The sequence below is a fragment of the Antechinus flavipes genome, chromosome 3 (genome assembly GCF_016432865.1).
Source record: "Antechinus flavipes isolate AdamAnt ecotype Samford, QLD, Australia chromosome 3, AdamAnt_v2, whole genome shotgun sequence".
In the NCBI taxonomy this organism is placed as follows: Eukaryota; Metazoa; Chordata; class Mammalia; order Dasyuromorphia; family Dasyuridae; genus Antechinus; species Antechinus flavipes.
Window position 1 is genome coordinate 239,409,410 of NC_067400.1, and position 25,712 is coordinate 239,435,121.

The 25,712-nt window shown below is 32.7% G+C and overlaps 1 protein-coding gene across 2 annotated transcripts in view; it reads right to left on the reverse strand.

The window, feature by feature from the left end:
* Positions 1–22,568, reverse strand: part of SAMSN1 (SAM domain, SH3 domain and nuclear localization signals 1) — a 57,595-nt gene extending 35,027 nt beyond the window's left edge. For both annotated transcript variants that reach the window (XM_051984747.1, XM_051984746.1), the window contains exon 1: positions 22,413–22,568. In XM_051984747.1, the coding sequence (XP_051840707.1) occupies positions 22,413–22,469 (57 nt within the window). In that variant the 5' untranslated portion in view covers positions 22,470–22,568. The remainder of the gene's footprint in view (positions 1–22,412) is intronic.
* Between the last annotated feature and the right edge of the window lie 3,144 nt (positions 22,569–25,712).

Below are 25,712 nucleotides of genomic sequence, written 5' to 3' on the forward strand. Positions count from 1 at the left end.
CACTGGAGATACAAATACAAGAGTGAAACAGTCCCTGTTTACAAGGACCTTTGACTTCTACTGGACAGATACAATATGTTCACAGAGAAATAAAAATAGGATGTATGCAAAATAAATGAGAAGTTAACTGAATGGGTGGGGGAGTGCTATTAATTTAGACTATCCAGAGATAGTCTAAAAATTGCTAGAAGGCAGATACTATGGGTTGGTTGGTTGTTGTTCTTGTTTTTTGTCAGTGTTATGAACCCCCTATAGAAAGCATGTCCTACTGAATAATAAACCCATTATTTCTGCTATATACATGTTCCTCTGATCCATCAAATAATAATATTCTAGCCGGGCACAGTGGCACGCTTACCAGCAATCCCATTTACCAGAGGGCTAAAACTGTTGGATTATTCTATATTTCAGTAAAACTGAAATGAATTGGGTGCCTTTGCTAAATCTATCATTAACATAATGAACCCCTGGAGCAGAAAGTCACCAAGCTGCCTAAGGAGGACTGACCCAAGTTAGGAACAGAGAAGGTCAAAGCTTCTCTGCCAATTAGCAATAAATGCTTCATGAGGACTGCTACATTTCCAACTCAGGTAAAATGGGGAGACCCAGTGTCAAAATTAATAATTATTATTATAGCAACATTATTATTTTAAATAACAACTTAACATAATTCAAGAGCATATAAATTTATCTTGATAATATATTCAAGAAAAACTTAAGCTCTAGGAAGGTAGGAATCATTTTGAGGATTTTTTGCCTGTGTATTCTGAAAGCCTAGCAGTGCTTTGCTCATCAAAAAAACCTTAATGAACATTGAATTGAATATTAAATGTCTGGCCCCTCTGATTAAACTTTTTAGCCTAGCATGTGTTCTTATATATGCTATAAGATTCTTTCCTTTGTTCCACCCTTCATGCCCTTATATTAAGATTTACGTCATTTTTGGGAAACACAGTAGAATTAACTTATAAACAATTTAATTACCATATGTACACACATACATATACTACAAAGAGAAAAAAAATATGATCAAAATAATATGAAATGATTCTTAAAACATGAATTGAGAAACATCAAATAGTTCAAATACAGTCTCTTGTTTTTTCTTCTCATTAGAAACAGAAAGAAAAAAAAAAACACGGAAATGGCTAATGTAGATGTTAGTACTTTTAAAATAATTAACTGATTAATGCAATTTCAAGAGTCAAGGGGGCAAGATTACTGAAATATTAATAGTAGCTTATATTTATACAGCACTTTACATCTATAAAGTCAACCAACAGTTATTAAATGCCAACTATGTGCCAGTCATGTGCTAAGCTAAAGAATTTTGCATATATTTTCAAATTTGACTTCTAACAAGCTTATTAGGTAGTTTATAGAATTTAGAATTTTAGCTTAGAGATTTAATTCTTAGCTTATAGATTTAAAAGAACCTTTAAAAGTATTTAATCTGACATCCTCACTTTAAAGATGAGAAATTTGCTGCTCATAGAGGTTCAGGTGACTTCAGGTCACACAGATATTGTAATAAGTGTGATTTGGACCTCTGAACTCCAACTGTATCTCTCTTTCTAGCACATTACTCAGTTTTATCCAAATTTCACAGCTGAAGAAACTGAGACTAAAAGAATAAGAAACTTGTGCATAATCACATACTTAGTTCACAGCATATATGTTACTAGAATTCCAATTTCCACATTCTTAATTTAAATTGAATGTACTTTCCATGATGCTATAATACTTTCCATATATTGATTCATCATGCAATGTAGGGATACAAACAAGGGCTTCCTGAGGAATCATGAACTCTCAATTCATTGAATACCATGCAAAATACTGAAAACTTTTTTGCCCTCATGACCAGTTAAACCATTAATGAAATAATGAAAAATATCTCAAAGAAGATGTGATAGCTCATTACAAACCATTGCTTGAAAGGATATTAAATAAAAGGGAAGAAAATGAAATCTTCCCCCAAATGAGTTCTATCTAATAAAATTTCCTGGCAATTAGTATGGCAAAAGCATTTGTCCTCCATGCTTGCTTAGACTCTGAAAACACAAAAACCCTTTTAAAGTTCTCCTGAAGGCACATTTTAGCCATACAGTGATACCCTTGAACACAAATAATGACAAACAATAAGATAATTCTTTTTTTAAAAAGTTTTTTAAAAAGTAGTTTTTATTACTTTTAAATGAGTCTGCTTGATGCATGATTTTGGTATCCCTGATTAATAGTCACTGAAAGCTCAGGCTCTGGAGTTGTAATGTTTCTGGAAGCTTCCTTCCAGCAAAGCTCAGCTATTAATTCAATGGCACATGTCAGCTCAGCAAAGCAAGGTCACTCTTCTGCTTCAAGGGGAACCTTTTTAGAAATAATAAAACTGACAGAAAGTCCCTTTTTGCATGCTTTATGTCACCAGAGGTTGAGTACTGCAGTTAATATCATAGAGCTTATAAACATTCCCATCTCAGGCATCATCCAGCGCTACTAGACTTAGGGATTTAACCTTTTTTTTTTTTTCTTCTAACTAAGATTAGACATGTTTATGGGGGAAATATACAATTTGTAATCCTAAACAAGGAAAGAATGAGTAAGAATAATAAAAATAAATCTTTTGTTAGGTTATTTGGAGGAGAAATTTAAGACCCACTACTTTCTTTAAAAATTATGAATAGTGCAAGTTTTCTTTGCACATATTATTTTATTTGGATTCAAATCAAATGTGTGGATGTTTCAATTTGGGGGGGCATGGTTAGAGCATTAGAATCGTCTTGCTTCAGTGGATCTATTGATTCCTCACAATGAGATGTTAATAAATTGTGCTATATTACTTTTAGAATGGTAAAAATAAAAATGAAAAATATTTCATTGGGAAATTTTTTCAATATTTGCTATGTAAATGAAGTTTTTTTACTATACTGGCACAGTAAAACCTATCAAAGACTTTTCTTATTGTTTGATAATTTTTAATGTTCTCCCTCAAAAGAAGATACAGTAAATACACTGAAGGCCTTCTAGGTCATTTAATTTTTTAGAAATTAAGGCAATCTTGGTATATTTATCTATTACTCTCTACCTATTAAATCTCTCTTGTTTGTATATAATTGTTTGCATTTGTTTTCCCCTATTAAGACTGTGATCTACATGAGAAGAAGAAGAAGAAAACTTTTTTTTCCTGAGGCAATTGGGGTTAAATGACTTGTAAAGAGTCACAAAGATAGGAAATATTAAGTGTTTGAAGCCAAATTTGAACTATTACATATAACATATACATGTCCATATATTAAATTAAAGATATCACTGAAGAAGTGTTGAGAAAGCCAATCCAGATCCACTGATCTATGAAACCTTTATCATATCCACCACTTACAACCAACAGCTGCAAGTTCACTTCCTCTGTCTTATAAGGAAGGCATAAAAATTTGATAGTAGATTTTTGATGGAGATACAGGCATCTCTTGTCATTCTCTTAATTGTTCTAAGATTTTGAATATAATCTTGGAGACCATGTCATTCTCAAAATGAAAAGAAGTACAGGGTCAGGGGTGTTAACTACCTCTAATTTCTAATAAGGTGTCATATTTGGCCAATATGCAAGTTTTAAATTAGATATCATATTTAACATATGATATCTGCCTCTCTGTTTCTGTCTCTGTCTCTGTCTCTCTCTTTTTGGCTTTCTCTCTCTCTCTCTCTCTTTCTCTCTCTCTCTCTCTCTCTCTCTCTCTCTCTCTCTCTATATATATATATATATATACTCATCTATCTACATACATAAGTATATATATATATATATATATGTGTGTGTGTGTGTGTATATATATATGTATATCTGGTTGAATTCACTGTACAGAAGTCAAAAAGGATTCTTAAATAGAAGTAGGTATTCTCTATTTTTATGGAGATTTTTATTTTGAATAGTATTTATTGAGAAATACTCTATTTTGGGCAATCAATAACTAAAGCTATTTTGTTCAATAATACTGTATTTCTGCCCATGTGGCAAACTTACCTACATTGTCAAGATACATCAAAATATAAATGTCAGTATTTTACAACATCACAGGTTTTTTTCACAGAACTAGCTACACAATTGATATTACAACTTTTTAATGAGACAAACTAAAATTACAAAGCTGAGTGTTTTTGTTGGAGAACACAAAAATTAAAATAAATATATGAATAATTCTAAATACTATAGGTAGTATAGTGAACAACATTCTATACCTAGTGTCACAAAAACCTGAGTTCAAATTTGGCCTCAAATACTTATTAGTTATAACTCTGAACAAATCATTTAACCCTATTTACTTTAGTTTCCTCATCTGTAAAATGAGCTGGTGCAGGAAATGGCAAACCACTCTAGTATCTTTGCCAAGAAAACACCAAATGGGGTCAAGGAAACTCCATAATGACTGAAAAAAACATTGAAAGCTGAATTAAATGCATTAAATTCCCTGCTTCTCAATCTATTCAGTTCTGATGATCTATCTCTCCACTCTGCTTTAGCTGTGAACACAGATGTTCACATCCTAGTTCTTAGCAGCTGTTTGCTTTCTTATTCCCACCCTCCTCAATGCAATGTCCCACTACAGTTTCATTCACCCTCTTCACTGTGTTTTCTCCAATGTCTACTTTATAATGAACAATTTTTTTTTTCATCTTAAACTTTTTCTTATACTTTCCATCATCTGGTACTCACTGTGACCTAACTTCCTTCTGAAGAGTTTTTCCTTCACATCTTCCTTATCTAGCTCATTTTACAGATGAGGAAACTGGGGCAAGCAGGATTAAATGACTTGCCCAGGTTACACAGCTAGTAAGTATTTGAGGTCAGATTTGAACTCAGGAAGATAAATCTTCCTGATTTAGACCCAGTGATTGTTGCTTTAATTTACTGTGCCACATAGCTGCCTAGTGCATTTGAGGGAACACTGATATTTCTGTACTGACTAGTATGAAGTCAGAAGTTGAGCACAAGATGATGAATTTTTAAGGTTTATACATAATTAGTTGTAGATTCAGAATCACTTGAATTGCAGTTTATAAGGAGTTTGGAATATGCTATCCTTTAAAGAGTGAATCAAAGCCAGTATCTTAGGTTTTTCACAGAACTGGTCACACAATTGATATTATCAAGAGCCCTCTCTTTGATGAGACCATCTGAATTCTTCATTCAAGATCTAATTTTATGGCACATGGTGTTATTACATGAAGAATCATGAAGAGCCATGGGAAAATGCCCCATATTGAAACAATGAAACAATGAAATGAATCCAAAGGAATACATAAGAAAGTAATTCAGGGCTAAATGAAAAAATGCTACTTTGTCCAATTCATGAGCAACATTTATTAACATCCACTATGTCAACACATTTTACTCAGAAGTGGGGATATGAAGAAAATCATGAAACTGATTAACTTCAGGGCTTGTATTTTAATATAAATAAATAAATACAAAGTAATTTGACAAGGGATAGAGCATTAGGAATTGAATGAATCAAGAAAAGCCTCAATTTGTCAATTGAGCTGATACTGGAAAGGAGAGAAGAATGCTGAATGGTAGAGATAAGAAAGGAAATCATTCCATTAATGATTGAGGATAGTTTTTGTGAATACAGAAAAGAAAGGAACAAACATTTGTTAAGTGTCTGCTATGTTCTGGGCATTATGCTAAGGACTTTACAAATATTATATTATTGAAAATTCACAATTTCCATTTTACCAACTGAAAAAATTGAGGCAGAGATTAATTAACTTGCCCACAGTCATATAGCTGAAATAGATTTAAGGATAAATTTGAAGTCACTTCTTATTACTAAGTTCAAAGTTCTATCCATAATGCCACTTAGCTTTCCAAGGAAGTAGGATTCAGGGAGGAAATACTATATGGAGTTAAGAGAAAAGCTAGCAGTCTAGTTTGGTTATGACAAAGATAATGAAGGGAAATATTATAAATAAGATTGGAAATATATTGAAACCATATGTTATTATGATGGACTTTAAATGCTAGTGTGAAGTCCATATTTTATCTTAGTGGAAACAGGAAATCACTGATGATTTCTGAGAGCAAGGGTGACATGGTGCTTGGATTATTTTAGCAGTGAAACAAGTAAGTGTTACATGAGGTGATAGCATAGAAACTTTCATCACCTTTCTTCCAATTAGCAGATCTTCATGGAGGAGGTACATTTTTTTTTTTTGCAAGAACAGTTTGAATAGTGGAAGAGGTAGTACTTTGCAAGATGCAGAAATTAATGGACCCATTTACAGAAATATCATCTATTATATTGATCAGCTTAAAAAACTTCTTTAATCATATTAATTAATTCTTTTTAAATTATGTCTTTTTCAATCAGTGAAATTTACCTTCTTTCCCTTCCACCCTAAACTTTCTCCCTGGAACCCTCCAACTTTCCCATATGTAGCCTGTTGAGACAAATTTTTACATCTAAAAATGTGTCTTATTATGCACTGAATCATTTCTTTCTCTATTAGAAGTTGTGTAGTATCTTTAGTATTTTGGAAGCTTGTTTGGTCATTATACTGACTAGAGTTCCCAATTCTTTCAAAGCTGTTTGTCTTCATTATGTTGTTATTGTCTAAAATGTTCTCTTGGTTCTATTGAAGCCACTCCATATCAATTCATAAAAGTCTGCCCAGGTTTCTCTAAAACTATCTCCATGATCTCTTAAAAAAAAAAAAAACAGTATTCTGTCACATTTTAAAACCATAATTATTTTGGCCATTCCCCAATTTATGGGCATTCCTTTAGATTTCCAAATTTTGCCATCTAAGAAAGATCTTACACTTCTTTATGTTTTTGTATATCAAATTCTTCTTTGAAACATTAATATATTAGCAGAACTACTTCCAAATTTTTGTCTAATTAGATTCCCTCTAAGACCCTTGAGGATGATATAGTTCAGAGGCAGCCCATGTATTATTTCTTTTTCATATTTTTTTTTTATTATAGCTTTTTATTTACAAGATATATGCATGGGTAATTTTTCAGCATTGACAATTGCAAAACCTTTTGTTTGCATCCCCTCCCCCAGATGACAGGTAGTCCAATACATGTTAAATATGTTAAAGTATATGTTAAATACGATATATGTATATATATTCATACAGTTATTTTGCTGCACAAATGGACTTTGAAATAATGTACAATTTGGAAATCCAAAATGCAAGTGGACAAAAACAGAAGGATTAGAAATGCTATGTAGTTGTACACACTCAATTCCCAGAGTTCTTTCGCTGGGTGTTGCTGGTTCTATTCATTATTGAACAAATGTAACTGATTTGGTTCATTCCATTGTTGAAGAAAGCCACGTCCATCAGAATTGATCATCATATAGTATTATTGTAGAAGTATATAATGATCTCCTAGTTCTGCTCATTTCATTCAGCATCAGTTCATGTAAGTCTCTCCAGGCCTTTCTGAAATCATCCTGCTAGTCATTTCTTACAGAACAATAATATTCCATAAAATTCATATAGCACAATTTATTCAGCCATTCTCCAATTGATGGACATCCACACAATTTCCAGTTTCTGGCCACTACAAAGAGGGCTGCCACAAACATTTTGGCACATACAGGTCCCTTTCCCTTCTTTAAAATCTCTTTGGGATATAAGCCTAGTAGTAACACTGCTAGATCAAAAAGTATGCACAGTTTGATAACTTTTTGAGCATAGTTCCAAATTGCTCTCCATAATGGCTGGATATATTCACAATTCCACCAACAATGTATTAGTATCCCTGTTTTCCCACATCCCCTCCAACATTCAGCATTATCTTTTCCTGTCATCCTAGCCTATCTGACAGGTGTGTAGTGGTATCACAGAATTGTCTTAATTTGCATTTCTCTGATTAATAATGACTTGGAGCATCTTTTTACATGGTTAGATTTAGTTTCAATTTCTTCATCTGAAAATTGTCTATTTATATCCTTAGACCATTTATCAATTGGAGAATGGCTTGGTTTCTTATAAATCAGAGTCAATTCTGTATATATTTTGGAAATGAGGTCTTTATCAGAACCTTTGATGTCAAAATGTTTTCCCAGTTTATTGTTTCCCTTCTAATCTTCGCAGCATTAGTTTTGTTTTTTCAAAAACTTTTCAATTTGATATAATCAAAATTTTCTATTTTGTGATCAATAATGATCTCTAGTTCTTCTTTGGTCACAAATTCCTTCTTCCTCCACAGGTCTGAGAGGTAAACTATCCTATGTTCTTCTAATTTATTTATAATCTCTTTCTTTGTGTACCTAGATTATGAACCCATTTTGACCTTTCTGGTGTATGGTGTTAAGTGTAGGTCAATGCCTAGTTTCTGTCAAACTAATTTCCAATTTTCCTAGGAGTTTTTGTGAAATAGTGAATTCTTATCCCAAAACCTGGCATCTTTGGGTTTGTCAAACACTAGATTATTAAAGTTATTGACTATTTTGTCCTGTGAACCTAACCTATTCCACTGATCAACTAATCTATTTCTTAGCCAATACCAAATGGTTTTGGTAACCACTGCTTTATAATATAGTTTTAGATCTGGTACAACTAGGCCACCTTGATTTGATTTTTTTTTTCATTAGTTCCCTTGAAAGCCTTAACCTTTTGTTCTTCCAGATGAATTTTGTTGTTATTTTTCTAGGTCATTAAAATAGTTTTTGGGGGAGTCTGATTGGTATAGCACTACCAATAGAATAGGTAGTGTCATCTTTATTATATTTGCTCAACCTATCCAAGAGTACTTAATGTTTTTCCAATTGGTTAGATCTGACTTTATTTGTGTGGAAAGTGTTTTGTAGTTTTGCTCATATAGTTCCTGACTATCCCTTGGCAGATAGATTCCTAAATACTTTATACCACTGGACAGTTCCTTTAAATGAGATTTCTCTTTGTAACTCTAACTGATGGATTTTGCTTGTGATATATATCAATGCTGATGCCTTATGTGGGTTTGTTTTGTATCCTGCAACTTTGCAAGGTATGGATTATTTCTAATAGCTTTTTAGTACAATCTCTGGGGTTCTTTAAGTATACCATCATATCATCTGCAAAGAGTGATAATTTGGTTTTCTCCTTACCTACTCTAATTCCTTTAATCTCTTTCTCAACTCATTGCTGAAGCTAGCATTTCTAATACAATATTGAATAATAATGGTAATAATACGTAACTTTGTTTCACTCCTGATCTTATTGGGAATAGTTCCAGTTTATCCCCATTATATATGATGCTTACTGACAGTTTTAAATAGATGCTACTGAATATTTTAAGGAAAAGCCATGTATCATTTCTCAAGGCAGGCAGTTTATTCTTGTCTAGTGCCCGATGATTTTTTGTTTGTTTTCACTTTTTCCTTTCTTAATTCTTTTGAGTTAAAAGAATTTCAAATTTTCTATGAAGCTCTGTTCTTTCATCCTGAATACTTGCTTAATATTCTATTTCACTGAAGGTCCTTTTTTTCCTCACATAGAATTACATTTTATTTTTCTTGGTAAGTTACCAAGGCTATAAGACTATTGTCCTTTGCTTTCTGGGTTATCACATTCCAAACTTTTCAAGATGTATGAGATCTTCAGAGAGTATTAGCAGTTCTGCACATTCACTTTTCACCCAGTGCTTATTTGTGACTCCAAGAAACTATGGCAATGTGCAGTGACTACAACTTAGTAACACTGATTTGGCAGATAGTTAAACTAGCTACACCAAAAGACTTCAAATCCATTAATGAATTAGGAAGATGTCTACCTAAGAATGGGAACATTTCCCTCAATGCAATGGGCAGATGAGAACAATTTGTTTCAAAGGACATGAAGATGGTTGAAGTAATGTTTAAAGATTGGCTAAACATTGAAAACACCAAAATCATCCATTTCATCTCAGGCCATCACCAGTTATGTTGGCTTTTGTCCTGCACTGTAGATGATTCTGGAAGAGAGAGTGAATCCGACAACTTTGCATAACTCTCTCTTAAATCTAATTCATGTTCAAGTCAAGATATCACCTCAGGCCATTATTAGTCTTTTTTGAAAATGAAGAACAACATTTAATTTATATTTTAACATATTTAACATGTATTAGTCAACTTGCTATCTGGGGGAAGGGGTGGAGGAAAGAGGGGAAAAGTTGGAATAAAAGGTTCTGCAATTGTCAATGCTGAAAAATTACCCATGCATTTATCTTGTAAATAAAAAGCTATAATAAAAAAAAAAAGAAAATGAAGAACAACAATAATTCTAACATTTTGACTCCTTTGTTATGGTAGCTGCTAAATCCTGAGTGAGATGGACTGTAGCTCCTTGGTTCTTGGATTGTTTCTGGATGCTTGAAAAAACTTTTTTCTTTGACCTGAATTCTCTGTATTTGGATAATTTTACTGTCCATAATATTAGACAATTCTGGTCTATTTCTTAGGTTGTCCTGGAATAAGTTTGAAACCTACTATTGCCTTTGATACATAGTCTCTCATTGACAACTAGAGAACTCTAAGGCTAGGCACTCCTCTAGACCCTATCACCAGACTTCTTTATTTGTTTCCTTGTGCTGACTTAAACTGGAAAAAAATGACTTGCTATGATTTGTTTCTTTGATTTTCCCATCAAAATTCAGTCTGGTATATTAAAAGAAAAGGCTTTTTTTTTTTTTGTGGGGAAGAGGAGGATACAGAGCTTACTGTACTTCTTTGTGCTACCCTATCATGTGGTCTCTATCTCCTCTAGTTATTTCTTACTAGTGAATATTGGTGTTTTAAGATATAAGGCAAAATGGAAATGTATTTTTCTTAAGGTCAGTCTATCTAAGTCTTTAATATCCTGAAAAGAACAAAGTTAAATATCCTTGATAAGTGTGATTTGGGGAAATGTTAATATGTGGAAAAGGGACTTGATCACATTGTTAAAAAAAAAAAATGAGTATAATGAAATTGCTTACCTACAAGATAAGGAAAGAAAAAAAGATTTTTAAAAGATAAATCTATATTAATTGATTTGAATAGATCTAGTTATTAATAGACTATGTAGAGACTTTATAATTTTTTATAGGATATGTTCCTATATAAGGAGTTTATATTGTCAAATTATAACACAATAGATGGGATTCTGTCATGATAGCTTCTAAACTTTTCATATATCATTTCAACAGTGTGTCAAAACCTCAATGTGATCCGTCTTTTCAGCCCATAACTGGCATAAACTCCAGAAGACAATTCTGGAAAATATCAAGGCTAAAGCTTTGCATGGAAGACATTTCAAAATAATTTAATTGATGAGTTAATTAGTGAAAAGTATCATTCTTAAAGCTTAAAACTTCTTGTCCCTCCCTGAACTGTTGTTTAAACCCAAAATTATTTTTTTCCATCCATGACAATGATGAAATGATAATTAAAATTCAGGAATCTTTAATGTCACAAAAAACAATGACTTTTCTCATTGTTGTAGTTGGAAATGTAAATTAAATTTTTACAATTTCCCATGTATCTTAATTTTTGGTAATTAAAGTTATAAGAAATATAGAAGAGAGAAAGCATCTGTCAACTTCATGTCACAGTTAATATTTAGTTCCTCTGGCTTTCCACAAGCTATGTATGAAAATCTAATATGATATTTACTATGAGTTTGTCATCATATGAATTCATATGAAAGACTATGTCACTCAGGGGGCAAGTAGATAATACTGTAGATGGAGTGCTGGATCTAGAGTCAAGAAGGCCTGAATTCAAATGTGGTCTCAGACAATTATTAGCTTTAATCCTGAACAATTCATTTAATACTCATTTTTTCTCATCTTATAATGAGTTGGAGAAGGAAACGGCAAACCACACCAATATCTTTTGCAAGGGAAGCCTAAATGGAGTCATAAAGAATTGGACATGACTGAAACAGCTAAATAACAACAAATCTATCATTGGGAAAGAATAGGCTTTAAAAAACCAGCAGAAGTTTAATATGGAGTATCATACAAAGGGATTAAATGATCTAGAAATAACAAATATCTTTATATGTGTATTTATTTGTAACATATACTTTTCTTTTAAAGTGGTTTATTGATTTCCTCCCTTCACAGCTAAATAAAACTGATGAATAAAGTAACTTGATCAGACTTTTCATATCTATGGTCTCTCACCTCTTTGCACAAAGGAGGAAAGTAGCAAATACCTTTTTTTGCTTCTAGCAAATCAAATAAAATCATAGAACTCTAACATCTTCATCTTTGTCGCTCTTTTTTATTAAGTGACTGGATTGCAGTAATCACAGAGATGGAACTAGAGCCTTGATCTCCTGATTTTTAATAGTCTTTTTGTTCATCATATTCAAATGGATTTTGTAAAAGAAAATGTTCTTAGGGGCAGTGGATAGAGCACTAACCCTGGAATCATGAGGACCTGAGTTCAAATCCAGCCTCAGACATTTTACACTTCCTAGCTATGTGACCCTAGGCAAGTCATTTAATTCCAATTGCTTTCCTTCCCCCAAAGAAAAAAAATAGAAGACATTGTTCTTAAATGGAAAATGAACTCAAAGGGGCTAGACTTTAAAACTTTTAAAAAATGAATTCATAGTGAAGGTTGCCACTTTCAGATAAATCCTTGCTAAATTATGAAAACTATGTAACCCAACATGATTTTCTTTTTGCCTTAGCTGTCAAAACTCAAGAGCCAAATTCAAAGCCCAGTTTTGTTAATCATTTTATCTCAGTAACATGATAGTACTTATTCTCTCTATCCCTGTGGCAGATCCTCTGTCGTGTTTTATATATACCTTGTTGTATAACATTGAGTTTGGAAAGTGTCTTAAATTGGAAATGAATAGAAATAGGAAGAATGTGAAAGAATGAAGAAAAAAGAAAGGAAGGAACAAGATAAGGAAAAAAATTACTTGGGGACAGTAGTAACTATCAAGTATCAGTAGAGTAATAATAGTAATCTAAATAGTCTTCCTAATTCTATACTTTAAAATATACCTGACTAACTTCATAGAAAAATAAAGACCAAATAAAATGTGGCTTCTTTGTGAGCTGTGAGTTAAATTATATGTTGTTAAGTACAGATAAAAATTTTAATGCTGCTAGTATGTCATCCTGATCTATGAGCATAAAGTTGCATAACAGGTAGTGCAGTGAAAACAGCTCTTCACCAATTCATCACTTCTCATTGCTGAGATCAAATGCAAATGAAAGCCAATGCCACTTTAGTCATCTCTAGTGCAATCAGATACTAATTGTATTTCATTAATTATTCTATATAGTTCAATTTAAAATAAAGGTGAAAATTAACTATTTCTAAAGTTGCCTTAGAAGAATTTCAAAAAAACAAACAAACAATACTTGCTGAATTTCTAGTAACCAAAAAAAAAAAAAAAGCTTAATTAAATTTTATTGACACAGAATTACAAGAGAGCATAGACCAGCTATATTCTCATTATATTTTCTGTTTTAAAATTTCCTACCATATATCTTTTTCTGGAAAATATTCATTTTCAAATAAACCATGAATTTGTGTAAAATTTTAGTTCATATTTGGAGTTAATATTAAAATATATAATTATACCTGAATTATTTCAGATTAACTAAAAGTTTAAAATGTCAGAGACTTGTTACAAAACTCATGAAGAAATATATGCTTTATAATTGCATATTTTGACTTAAATAAATCTAAGTTTTGAAATACCATCTAAAACACTTAATATTCAGAAGTCTTGATTTCTAGTCTTGCTCTGCCATACACTCCTGCTATGTGACTTCTGGGAAATCACTTAAACCTCACTGAGACCTCATGTTTCTTCTTTGTAAGTAATGGTCTCTAACAGTTAATTTTTTTAGTCATCCCTTCTATACATTCAGTTATTACAAAATTTATAAAGTATAAATGTTTATTGTATAATGTTCCAGAGTGAAAACAAAAATGTTTATATGACTCAAAACAAGGACTTTTCTATTATTAAAACTGTGTAGTAATGAGAAGTTGCTATAAGAAATAATGAAATCTGTGTCCCTGGATATGTTTTGGAGCTGAATGCTGAAATGTCAAAGAATTATAGAAAACATTCTTATATTAGTAAGATTACATGGATTTTAAGATACTTTACAAACCTGTATCAATAATTCTACTGCAAAAACAAACAAACAAACAAAAAATCCTTACTCTCCCAATAATTTATCAGGGGACATCAAGGCATATATAATTACAGTGACTTCTAAAAGCTTTAAAAAAGAAACAGATCTTCTCACATATTTCTCTTATTTAAATCAATTCATTGGTTAGGGAACAGGTTGATTATTATCACTGCAAAACAAAAGAGCTATCTGAACCTTCCTGATAAATGTCCCAATATACAAATACATATGCAATTCAAAATTACAGATAAAAACAAGCATAAAAATAAGTAAAAGAGTATTGGAAATTAGCAACAATAAAACTGAATCAAGCTTAAGAAATATAAGGGAGTGGATTTTAAAAGCTATTAGATGGAGCTATTTTGTGACAGTTCTTCTGAAGCTTAGAGATCCTAGCAGGTTAACTAATAGTAGTCCTTTTTTTTCATCCAATAATATTGAGTAACATTCCCAAAAAATCTGCTAAGTAAATATTAAAAATATTTTCCTCATTTTATAGTTTAATATAATCATAAAGACAAACACACCCATATACATAAGCATTTCCGAAGCACTGACTATATGGCAAAAACAATCTTAAGTATTGAAGAAAATGAAGACATTCCTCATAGCTTAAAAAAAATATCAGTTCTCAAAGAGCTCATAGAATTATGGAAGAGCCAACATGTAAACAATCATATACAAACAAGAAACTTAATGAATAAATTGGAGATAATCAACAGAGGAAAGACACTAACATTAAAAGGGATTAAGAAAGGCTTCTTTTAGAAAGTAGGATTTTGTCTGGAATTTGAAGAAAGCCAGAGAAACCAGAGAAAGAAAAAAAAAAGAGGAGCTTATCTAAAATGAGGGAAAACTAGTGAAAGCATGTAGAATTAGAAGTGTTAATATCTTCTAAGAAGAGAAAGGAGGCCAGTGTCATTATTTCACAAAGTTCATGGGTTAGAGTAAATTGTAAGGAAGTTATAATGGCAGAACAAGGGCCAATTTTGAAAGGCATTTATATTTGGTTCTGGTGGTGGATTTTATTAACTGGGAATTGGGGGATTAAATTATCAGATTTCTGTTTTAGAAAAAATGGTTTGACATCTGGGTAGCATTTTGAGTTCAGTTTTGGACATATTGAATTTAATATATCTACCAGACATTCAGTTTAAGATGCCTAATAGGCTCCTGGAAATGCAAGACAGAAGGTCAGTAAAAAAAAGTTAGGGAGAATAAGTAGATATGAGAATTATTGGTAGAAAGATAATAATTGAAACTAGAAGAGCTGATAATATCACCAAGTGAAATCCTATAGTGGGAGAAGAGAAGAGCTGAGGACACCGCCTTATTGGACACCCATGGTTAGCATGGTTAGTATAACTAAATGAGAGTCAGAAGAATTTAGGAGAAGATCTGATAGGTAGAAGAACAAGGAGAGATCACAAAAAGCTAAAGAGAAGAGAGCATCAAAAAGAAGAGATCTATAATATTAAAAACTTCAGAGATGTTGAGAAGCATGAGGATTGAGGAAAAGGCAATAAATTTTAGTGGTTAAGTGATTATTGGACTGATTGGGCTAGAACCAAGATGCAAAGAAAAGACAGTGACTTGCCTGACTCTCCTCCAAACCCCTCCAAACGCCTTTAAATAAGGCCATGAAACAATTCCTGGAGTGGCAGAACCCATAAAAGGACAAGGTGAAATAATTTTCCAGTCAAAGACAATTTAAAACATCATCAGGAAAGATATGTTGCTCATGGGTGAGAGTGGACTACACTCCAGTGCAGGCTAATCCAATACAGATCCAATCCCAGAAAACCAGGAGTAGGCCTTGGGAGAAAGTGAATTAACAATTACTTTCAGAGCTTTCATCCCATAAACAGTAAGGGGATCAAACAACTGATAAGAAGGAATTCAGAGGGATCTCTGCTAGCACTAAGGCAGTTCTCCATTGCTTTATTTACACTTGGATTGGGTGATAGTCCCAGGGTGAGGAGTACTACCACAACAGAGTTTGTCACTGCAGCATAGTGGGAAACCACCTCAAGTTTCAGGCAAGAAAAGAGTGCTTATAGTCACTCAGATCAGAGTCAGAATAGTAAACTAGCAGATCATACCACCTGAGAAGAACTGAAAACTCACAGGATCCTAGGAGTATCTCTGAAAACATTTGACAAAACCCCTGAAGCACTCTCTACTCTGGAAGCAGAGCCCCTCTTTAACAAAGAGTTAAAAATTTAACAAGTAGTCTGGGAAAAGGAGAAAATAGCAGAAAAAAAATTTCTGATAGTTATTATGGTCAAGGATGATCAAAACATACACTCAGAAGAAGATAACAAAAGCAAAGCTCCTGTATCCAAACTCAAAGAAAAAATATGAATTGGTTTCATGCCATGGAGCAACTCAAAAGGATTTTGAAAATCAAATAAGAGAGGTAAAGGAAAAAGTAGGAAGAGAAATGAGAGTGATACAAAAAAAATCATAAAAAATGAATCAAAAATTTGATAAGGAAGGCAAAAAAAAATCAAAAACAAAATAAAGCAAAAAAGAAAGAAAAGAAAACCCTTACAAAATAGAATAGGCCAAATGATAAAAATAAAAGATATAAAAAGCCAATGAGAGGAATAATGCCTTAAAAAGCATAAGTGGTCAGATGGGAAAAGAGGCACAAAAATTCACTGAAGAAAAAAATGCTCTATAAAAAGCTGAATTGGTCAAATGGAAAAGAAGGTATCAACGCTTACTAAAGAAAATTCTTTAAAAATTAGAATTGACTAAATGGAAGTTAAGAACTTTATGGAACATCAAGAAACAACAAAACAACATCAAAAGAATAAAAAAAAAAGTCAACGTGAAATATCTCATTGGAAAAACAACTGAGCTGAAAAAATAAATCCAGAAGAGAGAACTTTTAAATTATTGGACTTTGTGAAATCCATGATCAAAAAAAGAGCCTAGATATCATTTTTCAGTAAATTGGATTGGCTAATAGGACAGAAAAAGAAAATGAGAAGTGTTGAAAAGGATGTAGGGAAAATGAGATAATGCATTGTAGCTATAGCCGTGAACTGATTCAGCCATTCTATAGAATTATTTAGAATTTTGCCCAAAGGGCTTTAAAACAATGCATACCCTTTACCATATAGCAATAATACTACCAGATCTGTCTTCTGAAAAATATAAAAAACAAAAGGAAAAGGAACCATACATAAAAACAATATTCATAGCAACTCTTTTCTACTGAATGGAAATTCAGGAGATGCTCATCAACTGGGAAATAGCAGAACAAATTGTGCTATGTGATTGTGAGGGAATATTATTGTAGTATAAGAAAAATGTTTGTAGACAGTAGGGAAGCAGATTGAAGGGAAGGAGATATTGAAGATAAGTAACACAGTACATATGATGGAGGGGGAATACTAATGGAGAAGATAGAAAGGAACATAGGATCAGTTATGCATGTAGAGGGGAAAGGATAGTGGGATTAACCTTTATTATATTGCCTAAAATGTTTCAGGTACTTTGCTAGATTCTTTTATAGCTGTAGAAGAATTTGCTTTGAGAAAGAAAAGGCTTCACATATACAAAATGTTTATAGCAGCCTTTTTTATAGGATCAAGAAACTGAAAACTGGGATAAATTGGAGAATGGGTGAAAAAGTTATGGTAATAAGGAATATTATTGTTCTATAAGAAATGATCAGCAGACTGATTTCAGAAAGGCCTGGAGAGAGTTACATGAACTGATGCTTAGTGAAGTGAGTAGAACCAAGAAAATATTGTATATAACTACAACAAGATTATATGAAGATCAGTTCTGATGAACATGACTTTTCAACAATGAGGTAATTCAGGCAAATTCCAATAGACTTGATGAGGTTTGGAGCAGGGCAGAGAGTTGTGGGAACCCCTTCTGGTTGGTGCAAGTCCTTCATAAAAGAATTTACAAGCCCCAAAAGTTAGACTGGCAAAAAGAAATTTATTGGCACTGAAAAGTCAGCTTTTGTTAGAAGGCTAACTTCCTCAGTGGCAAGGTCCTGACAGAAAGGTAAAGGTTTAGCAAAGAAATCCTGGCAGAGAGATAAAGAGGGGTTAACACTGAGAAAAGGGTGTCTTCTCAGCAGGCAGAAGATCCTCACAGGCAGCTATGCCAAAGAGAGGTTCCTTGGCTTGGCATATTCCTGCTTTGGGCCTCTGCAAAGAAATGAGGAAGCAGAAACTTATTTTATCTTGGCTGGGGGTTGGGGCAATTTGAGTTGAAATCAGACCAAGATCTTCAAATTGAATAGAAGTTTTCCAATTGAATGACTAGTCCTAGACTAATCTTCAACTCAATAGAGGGTGTAATCAGTGGTGAGTGTTATCAATAGAGGGTGTGCTGGTCTCCTCCAGGATAACAGAATGAAACTACTTATCTTGATTCCCCAGGGTGGGTCTTTCTCAGGGAAGAGCTTCTCTGAAAGTTCAAGGAGAATTTCTCCCCTTCAAAGAGATTCTCAAGTATTTACCTCATGGTCCCCCCCTCCCAAGTCAAGACAGTATTGGGGTTCCCCCATCAATGCTAGCCCTATTTTCCTATATTTTCCAATAAGTATAGTAGGACACCCACTCTCCCCAAAAAGATGAGACAAAGAATTTAATCAACCAAAATAGGAAAAGAGGAGATAAAGACATGGAAAAGAAATGGATTCCTTTTTTGGTGTGCTGGAGGAGGAGTATTTTTTTCCTTTAAAAAAATAAATTTTACTTTATTTTCAGCTCCAAATTTTCTTCTTCCTCTCCACCAAGTGAGAAGGTAAGAACAACAAAGCTATTATAAATATGTATAGCTATACAAAACAAATTGGACCACTTTCCCCATGTTCTGCCTTTTCTCTTATACACATGATGCTGAATAAAAACAGAAAAATCACAAAACCATGTCAACTTGGTCCACTACAAATTGATATTGCATAATCTCAATTGAGCCCTCATTATTGTTAATTTATTGGGCATTTAGGTGGAGCAATGAATACAGTGCTAGGCTTGAAGTCAAGAAAATTCAGCTTCCTGAGTTTAAATCTGTCTTCACACTTTTACTAGCTGCGTGACCCTGGGCAAGTCACTTAACCTTGTTTGCCACAGTTTCTCATCTATTAAATGATCTAAAAAAGAAAATGGAAAAATACTCTAGCATCTTTGCCAAGAAAACCTCAAAAGTTGTCATAATGAGTCAGATATGACTGAAACAATGGAACAAATTAACTCACTGTCCTATTCACCACAGCAGCTCTTCCAAATCCATTCATATCTTCTCCAACATCTCATGTTTCCCCTCCTCCATCCTCTCAGTTGAGAAATTTGCTTCATGTTTTCCCAATAAAAATGAGACCATTTAGTGAAAGCTCCCTCTTCTTTCTTGTTCCTCATCTCAGAAGACCCACATGTCTTTTACAATTATTTCATTCTCCACTCTTTTTTCATATAATGAAATTACGACAGATTCCTCTTTGTGTACAAGTGATCTCACTCCATCCAGCCTTCTTCAGGAGATTGCTCCCTTTGTCATCTTTGCTCTTTCACTTACTTTTAATTTCTCCCTATACAGCCTATTTCCCTAATCACTATAGACTTTTCCCTGTTTCTCCTACCCTCAAAAATTAATGTTTTTTGCTGTATTTATCCCCACTAGTTATCATCCTTCATCTTTCTTTCCATTTGTAGCTAAATTTCTCAATACATCATCTACAATAAATGCTTCCACTTAATTTCCTCTTATTCTAATCTTATACTATTATCTGACTTCCTATTTCATTATTCCACTGAAATTGCTCTCTTAAACATTACTAATGTAGGTTTTGTTAATCACCCTCTTTTCTTTGATATTCTCTTCTCCTGTTTTTGTGATACCACTGAATCCTCATTGTTTGTCTCTTTCTCTTTCTCTCTCTGTCACACAGATGTAACCAAAAGTCATCCCCCAATAGATGATAAAAAATATGAAGTTACCCCTTTCCAAAGAATTGCAAAATATGAAACCACATGAAAGATTACTACTAATAAAAGAAAAACAAACCAAAATAACTGTGATGTTTTTGCCTTACAAATTGGCACAGATAACAAAAAGATGGAAGCAATCAACATTGGAGGAGTTCCACAATCCACTAAGGTGAAGTTGTGATTTAGTACAACTATTTTTTTTCTAAAGAATGTACACAAAAATATAGTAATAGCACCTTTGTGGTAGTTATGAATTGTAAACAAAGTAGATATACAATTGGGGGATGGGTAAACAGCTAGTGTATGAATGTAATAAAGTACTACTGTGCTCTTAAAAATTATGAATATGGTAAATATAGAGAAACAGAAAGAAATAAACTGGAGCAAAATAACATAAGCAAGGCCTAGAGAACAATGTATATAATGGCTACAACAAGGTTAAATGGAAAGAACAATCATACTCTCCCCATTATGCGATATAAAAAGAGGACATCAATAAAAACATCTTAAAGAGAAAATTATTTAAGAAACAAACCAATTAACTCAAAGAAATTCAGTCAAAATTAAATACACTTTTAAATAAACTTTAAAAGAGTGAATGCATTAGAAAGCATGAAATCAAACTTATCTCCCCATATGTTTATGCAGATATACATAAACAGATACATGAGAATTATCTATATATATGGATATGGATAAGAAGTCCAGAGTTATCTTCTATAAAGGAAATTTTCAGGAATCCCAATGCAAAATTCCAGTTGAATTTTTACCTATGGTAAATGTTTTTATATGTGTATTATTTTTTAATGTGCTATTCCTTTATATGGAAGGAAGAAATTACATGAAAAAAATACTACTCATAAATTAATTCACCAAGTAACAAGAACATCATTTTGCAATTAGCCCAACTTTCTGTACATTCAAACCAGACATCAAATAATAACATATCAAATAAATTAATAATTTTTTTAAAATGATGAAACATGAAAAAAAAAAGATAACATTTTTACTTTAACCAGTATTTCAAATGAAACTTATTTTGTTGTTGTTATTCTCTTTGCAATTGTGCAGTGCACGCATATTTCACACCACAAGCAAGTCTTTTGTTATTTCCTGGTTAATTCATAAGAAAGGAAACATCTTGCTTGCGCTAAACATTTGAAGAGAAAACTATGATCTTGTTATCATTCCATCAACAATGTTAGTTATACCAATGTTAGCCTACCTGTTTTGTTTTACAAGATTTTCTTATTTGGAAGAACAAGTAGTACTAGAAAATACTTATTCAAATGTCTTCGAAGAACTTCTACTAAGGACTACAACCACTGATTTGTCAAATATTAAATAGTATATTGTACTTGTCTATTAAATCCTCAAAAAGTCTTATAAGTTTTCTTTCAGAAGAATGTTAAACAATTTCAACATCCATTTTAACATGATTTGTTTGAAACAGATCCGATCTCAGTAGCCTTCTATTAACAAGTTATTCAATGCAAATAAATAAAATTTTCAGTAAGAGTAGAATTTATTCTTATTTTTGCTTCAAACATACTACAAATTGTTTACTTTATGTCCATATTTACAAATATAATTGTGCTTTCCTATGTAAATCATAATTCTCAAATTATATCTAAAATCACTTATTACTAAGATAAAAAGCTAATATTTCTATTTGAATGGATTGATATAAAACATTTTGTTATGCCAAAAACAAGAACAACAATCAATAGTTGGAGTTCTTAATAATGTCACTTAGTTCAAAAAATTATGCAAAATGTTTTCTCTACACTCTATTCCCTATAATAAATAACAATGTTTTTCCCCTGGAAATGGCAAAATAACTTTTTATATTTAATGTTTCTCTCTCTTTGTCATTATAAAATTAATTATAAAGGGATATGCTGCTTAGAGGTGAGAAGAATTTTCTATTTTCCCGAAGAAGCATTATCAGACTCATTGTCATGAAAAATATGCATAGTAATTTCCTATTATTAACATCTTTAATGGTGAACAGCTAAAGAATTTCTTTAATGTTGAGTATCTGGACTCAAGTATCCGTTCTATTGACCAAATTATCTTAAGTAGGAAAAATGAATGGAGAGGAAGCAGCAGTTGCCTGGATTGTATTACTTTTCAGACCTTGCAATTCCATTTTTCTGTATTAATCACGACAAATTTGCTATTTACTAATATAGTTTATTTAACTGTATGCCTTACTTGTTTTTTATTATTAACAAAAAGAAAGAAAACTTTAAAAGAAACCACCTTCACTAATCTTTTCAGTAGTTTTCTTTACTTTTAATTATGTATTATAAACTTACCTTTGGTCTCTGTGGTTTTTCCTTTTCTGAAACATTTGAAGGTTTTCTCTTCAACATTTTAAATTCAGACTTATTCCAAATTGTGTGAGTTTTGAAATATTAGAGAAGCAAGTGTCCCATGTAATAGTACAGCATGTATGGTACATAGCATTAGCAAAGTTTCAGCCCCACTTAGATGCTAGTTCCTCTTTTGAGTCAGGATGTGACTTCATCACCTGCTTTAAGATATTTTTTTTTCTTACAGCAAATCTTTGGTAACTTTATTTTCCTATTCTTAAAGTTTTCTAACTAATCCTGATATTTGCATTAGAAGAAATAGTGAAATCCTTAAGAAAAAATCAACTCTCACTTATATTTAAAGTTATTTGGGGAGTTAATGAGAGAGATTCTGCCACAAATACTTCTTGTGAAACCAATCTTAAAAGATAGTAATTTTTATATTCAATTATAAATTGAATGTAAATAAAGTTCACCAGGTAAATTTTACCAAAATCTTATTTCACATGAAAAACAAAAGAGATACATTATTTGAAGCAGCTAAAAAGAATTGTGTCCTAATGAAATTCAAACTAAAGTTAAAACTAAGCCACTGAAATAAATCATTTTATTATAACCATTTCACCAAGACAACAGAAACTCCATTGACTAAAACAAAGTAAGTGAGATCATTACTTAAATATTTAATTACATTTTATGCTTTCTATTTAATAAGATGGAAAAGTGAACTGATGCAAAAACGTCCCATGTTAGAGTTGGCATAAAATATTTCATAGTATTTGTTCCCCTCACCTACTCAGTTTAAACTCTGTTATAGTCAAAAACTGAAGATAATAAGAATAACTCGTCCTCTTGGTGTTCTGAATAAATCGAATTTTACATGCTTTTCCAAAGGAAGATTTCAAAAGATCAAACATTCTCTGGTTATGTTAATAACAAATTCTTAGGAAAAGTTCAATAGCTTATTGGGAAGCTCTCGAAATTTTCAAGGTCAAGAAACCTGTTATCTTGGCTATAACTAATTTTTTTTTTTTTTTTTTTTTTTTGCTGAGGCAATTGGGGTTAAGTGACTTGCCCAGGGTCTCACAGCTGTAAAGCATTAAGTGTCTGAGACCAAATTTGAACTCAGATCCTCCTCACTTCAGGACTGGTGCTCTATCAACTGTGCCACCTAGCTGCCCCAGCTGTCACTGTTTTAGAACAATGATCTCCAAGTATATTTTATTGTGCAGCCTTAGCAACAAAAATTTTTTGATCATGTCAACAATATGTTCTAGACCATGCCTCAGTTGGTCACTGTTTGGACTCTGATTGACTCAGAGTGATGTAAATAGCAATGGTTTCTGTTTTGATTAGAAACCCTAAGAGTTTTCCCCTCACCTGTATGTGCCAAAATGTTTGTGGCAGCCCTGTTTGTGTGGCTAGAAGCTGGAAAATGAAAGGATGTCCATCAATTGGAGAATGGTTGAGTAAATTGTGGCATATGAATGTTATGGAATATTATTGTTCTGTAAGGAATTACCAGCAGGATGAATACAGAGAGGACTGGAGAGACTTACATGAACTGACGTTAAGTGAAATGAGCAGAACCAGGAGATCATTATATACCTCAACAATGATACTGTTTGAGGATGTATTCTGATGGAAGTGGATCTCTTCGATAAAGAGAGCTTTAATTGATCAAAGATGGACAAGAAGCAGCTACACCCAGAGAAAGAACACTGGGAAATGAATATAAACTGCTTGCATTTTTGTTTTTCTTCCGGGTTATTTATACCTTCTGAATTCAATTCTCCCTGTGCAACAAGAAAACTGTTCGGTTCTGCACACATATATTGTATCTAGGATATACTGTGACATATTTAACATATATGGACTGCTTGCCATCTGGGGGAAGGGGTGGAGGGAGGGAGGGGACAAATCGGAACAGAAGTGAATGCAAGGGATAATGCTGTAAAAAAATTACCCTGGCATGTGTTCTATCAATAAAAAGTTATTTAAAAAAAAAAAAGAGTTTTCCCCTCTTAGATTCATTTTTTCCCCACTAAGTAAAGGAGGGATTTGTTTCAGTAAAACTGAGACCTGTTAAAGATCTTTACTTAAAAAGATCAAGGTCTCTTATTGCATCCAGAGACATCTCCTGACATCCTAATCTATATCTTGCTACTGCACCCATATGGATCTGGAAGAGAAAATGAAGCAGGTGACATTGCACAACCTTCTATCACTAAAATCCAATTTTTGACGGTCATGCCATAGAATCTCCAGCTTGATGTCATGGTCCTCTTCAAGAACAAATGACAGACAACAACATGACTCCAAGCAAGTCACCTAACTTCACTTAGTCTTGGTTTTTTCATCTTATGACTTGGGGATAATAATGATGATAATAAACCCAAAACGTTATGAGGATCAAATGTGATAAGTAAAACTGTTATAAATTTTAAAGGGTTATGTGAATACTGGCTATTACTATTGCAATAATCTAAGAGAGGAGTGAGGTGATGAGTGGTGCTTGTATGAATAAACAAAAGGGAATGACTGCAGGAGATGCTATGAAAGTTGAAAAACAGCAATTAGATTAGATGGGTTGAGGGACAGTGAAGAATTAAGAGTAAAACTAAAATGATGAACCTGGATGATGGGGAAATGGTACTCTCTTCAGTAAAAATAAGCACGTTTGAAAAGAAAGCGCAATTTGAAGGGCTTAGAAAGAGGGAAGATGGAAGAGATAATTTAACAAGATCTGCAAGTTTGTCACAATCAAACCATGACCTTTCATTCTTTGTAATTCATTCTGTCTCTCTCTAAATAAAAAGGGGTGTGGCCTCTTACTAGTCATATATGCACATGTTATTGCCTTAGAAACAGCCTATTGAGAACTGTTTCAGAACCACAAAAGGGTCTGGGTATAAGAGTGGGTATGTTGGACATGTATATGTGGCAGGAGGGAAGTAGGCCTGTATAGCTCCCTCCTTTTTTTTTTTTTATTAAAGCTTTTTATTTCCAAAACATATGCATAGATAATTTTCAAAGTTCACTCTTGCAAAATCTTGTGTTCCAGATTTTTTCCCTCCCTCCCCACCATTCTCTCCCTTAAATGGCAAGTGATCCACTTTATGTTAAACATATGCAATTCTTTTAAACATATTACCACAATTATCATGCTGCACAAGAAAAATCAGATCAAAAAGGAAAAAAATGAGAAAGAAAAGAGAATCCAAGCTAACAATAACAAAAAAAAATTGAAAATACTATGTTGTGATCTACTCAGTCCCCACAGTCTTCTCTCTGGGCGCAGAT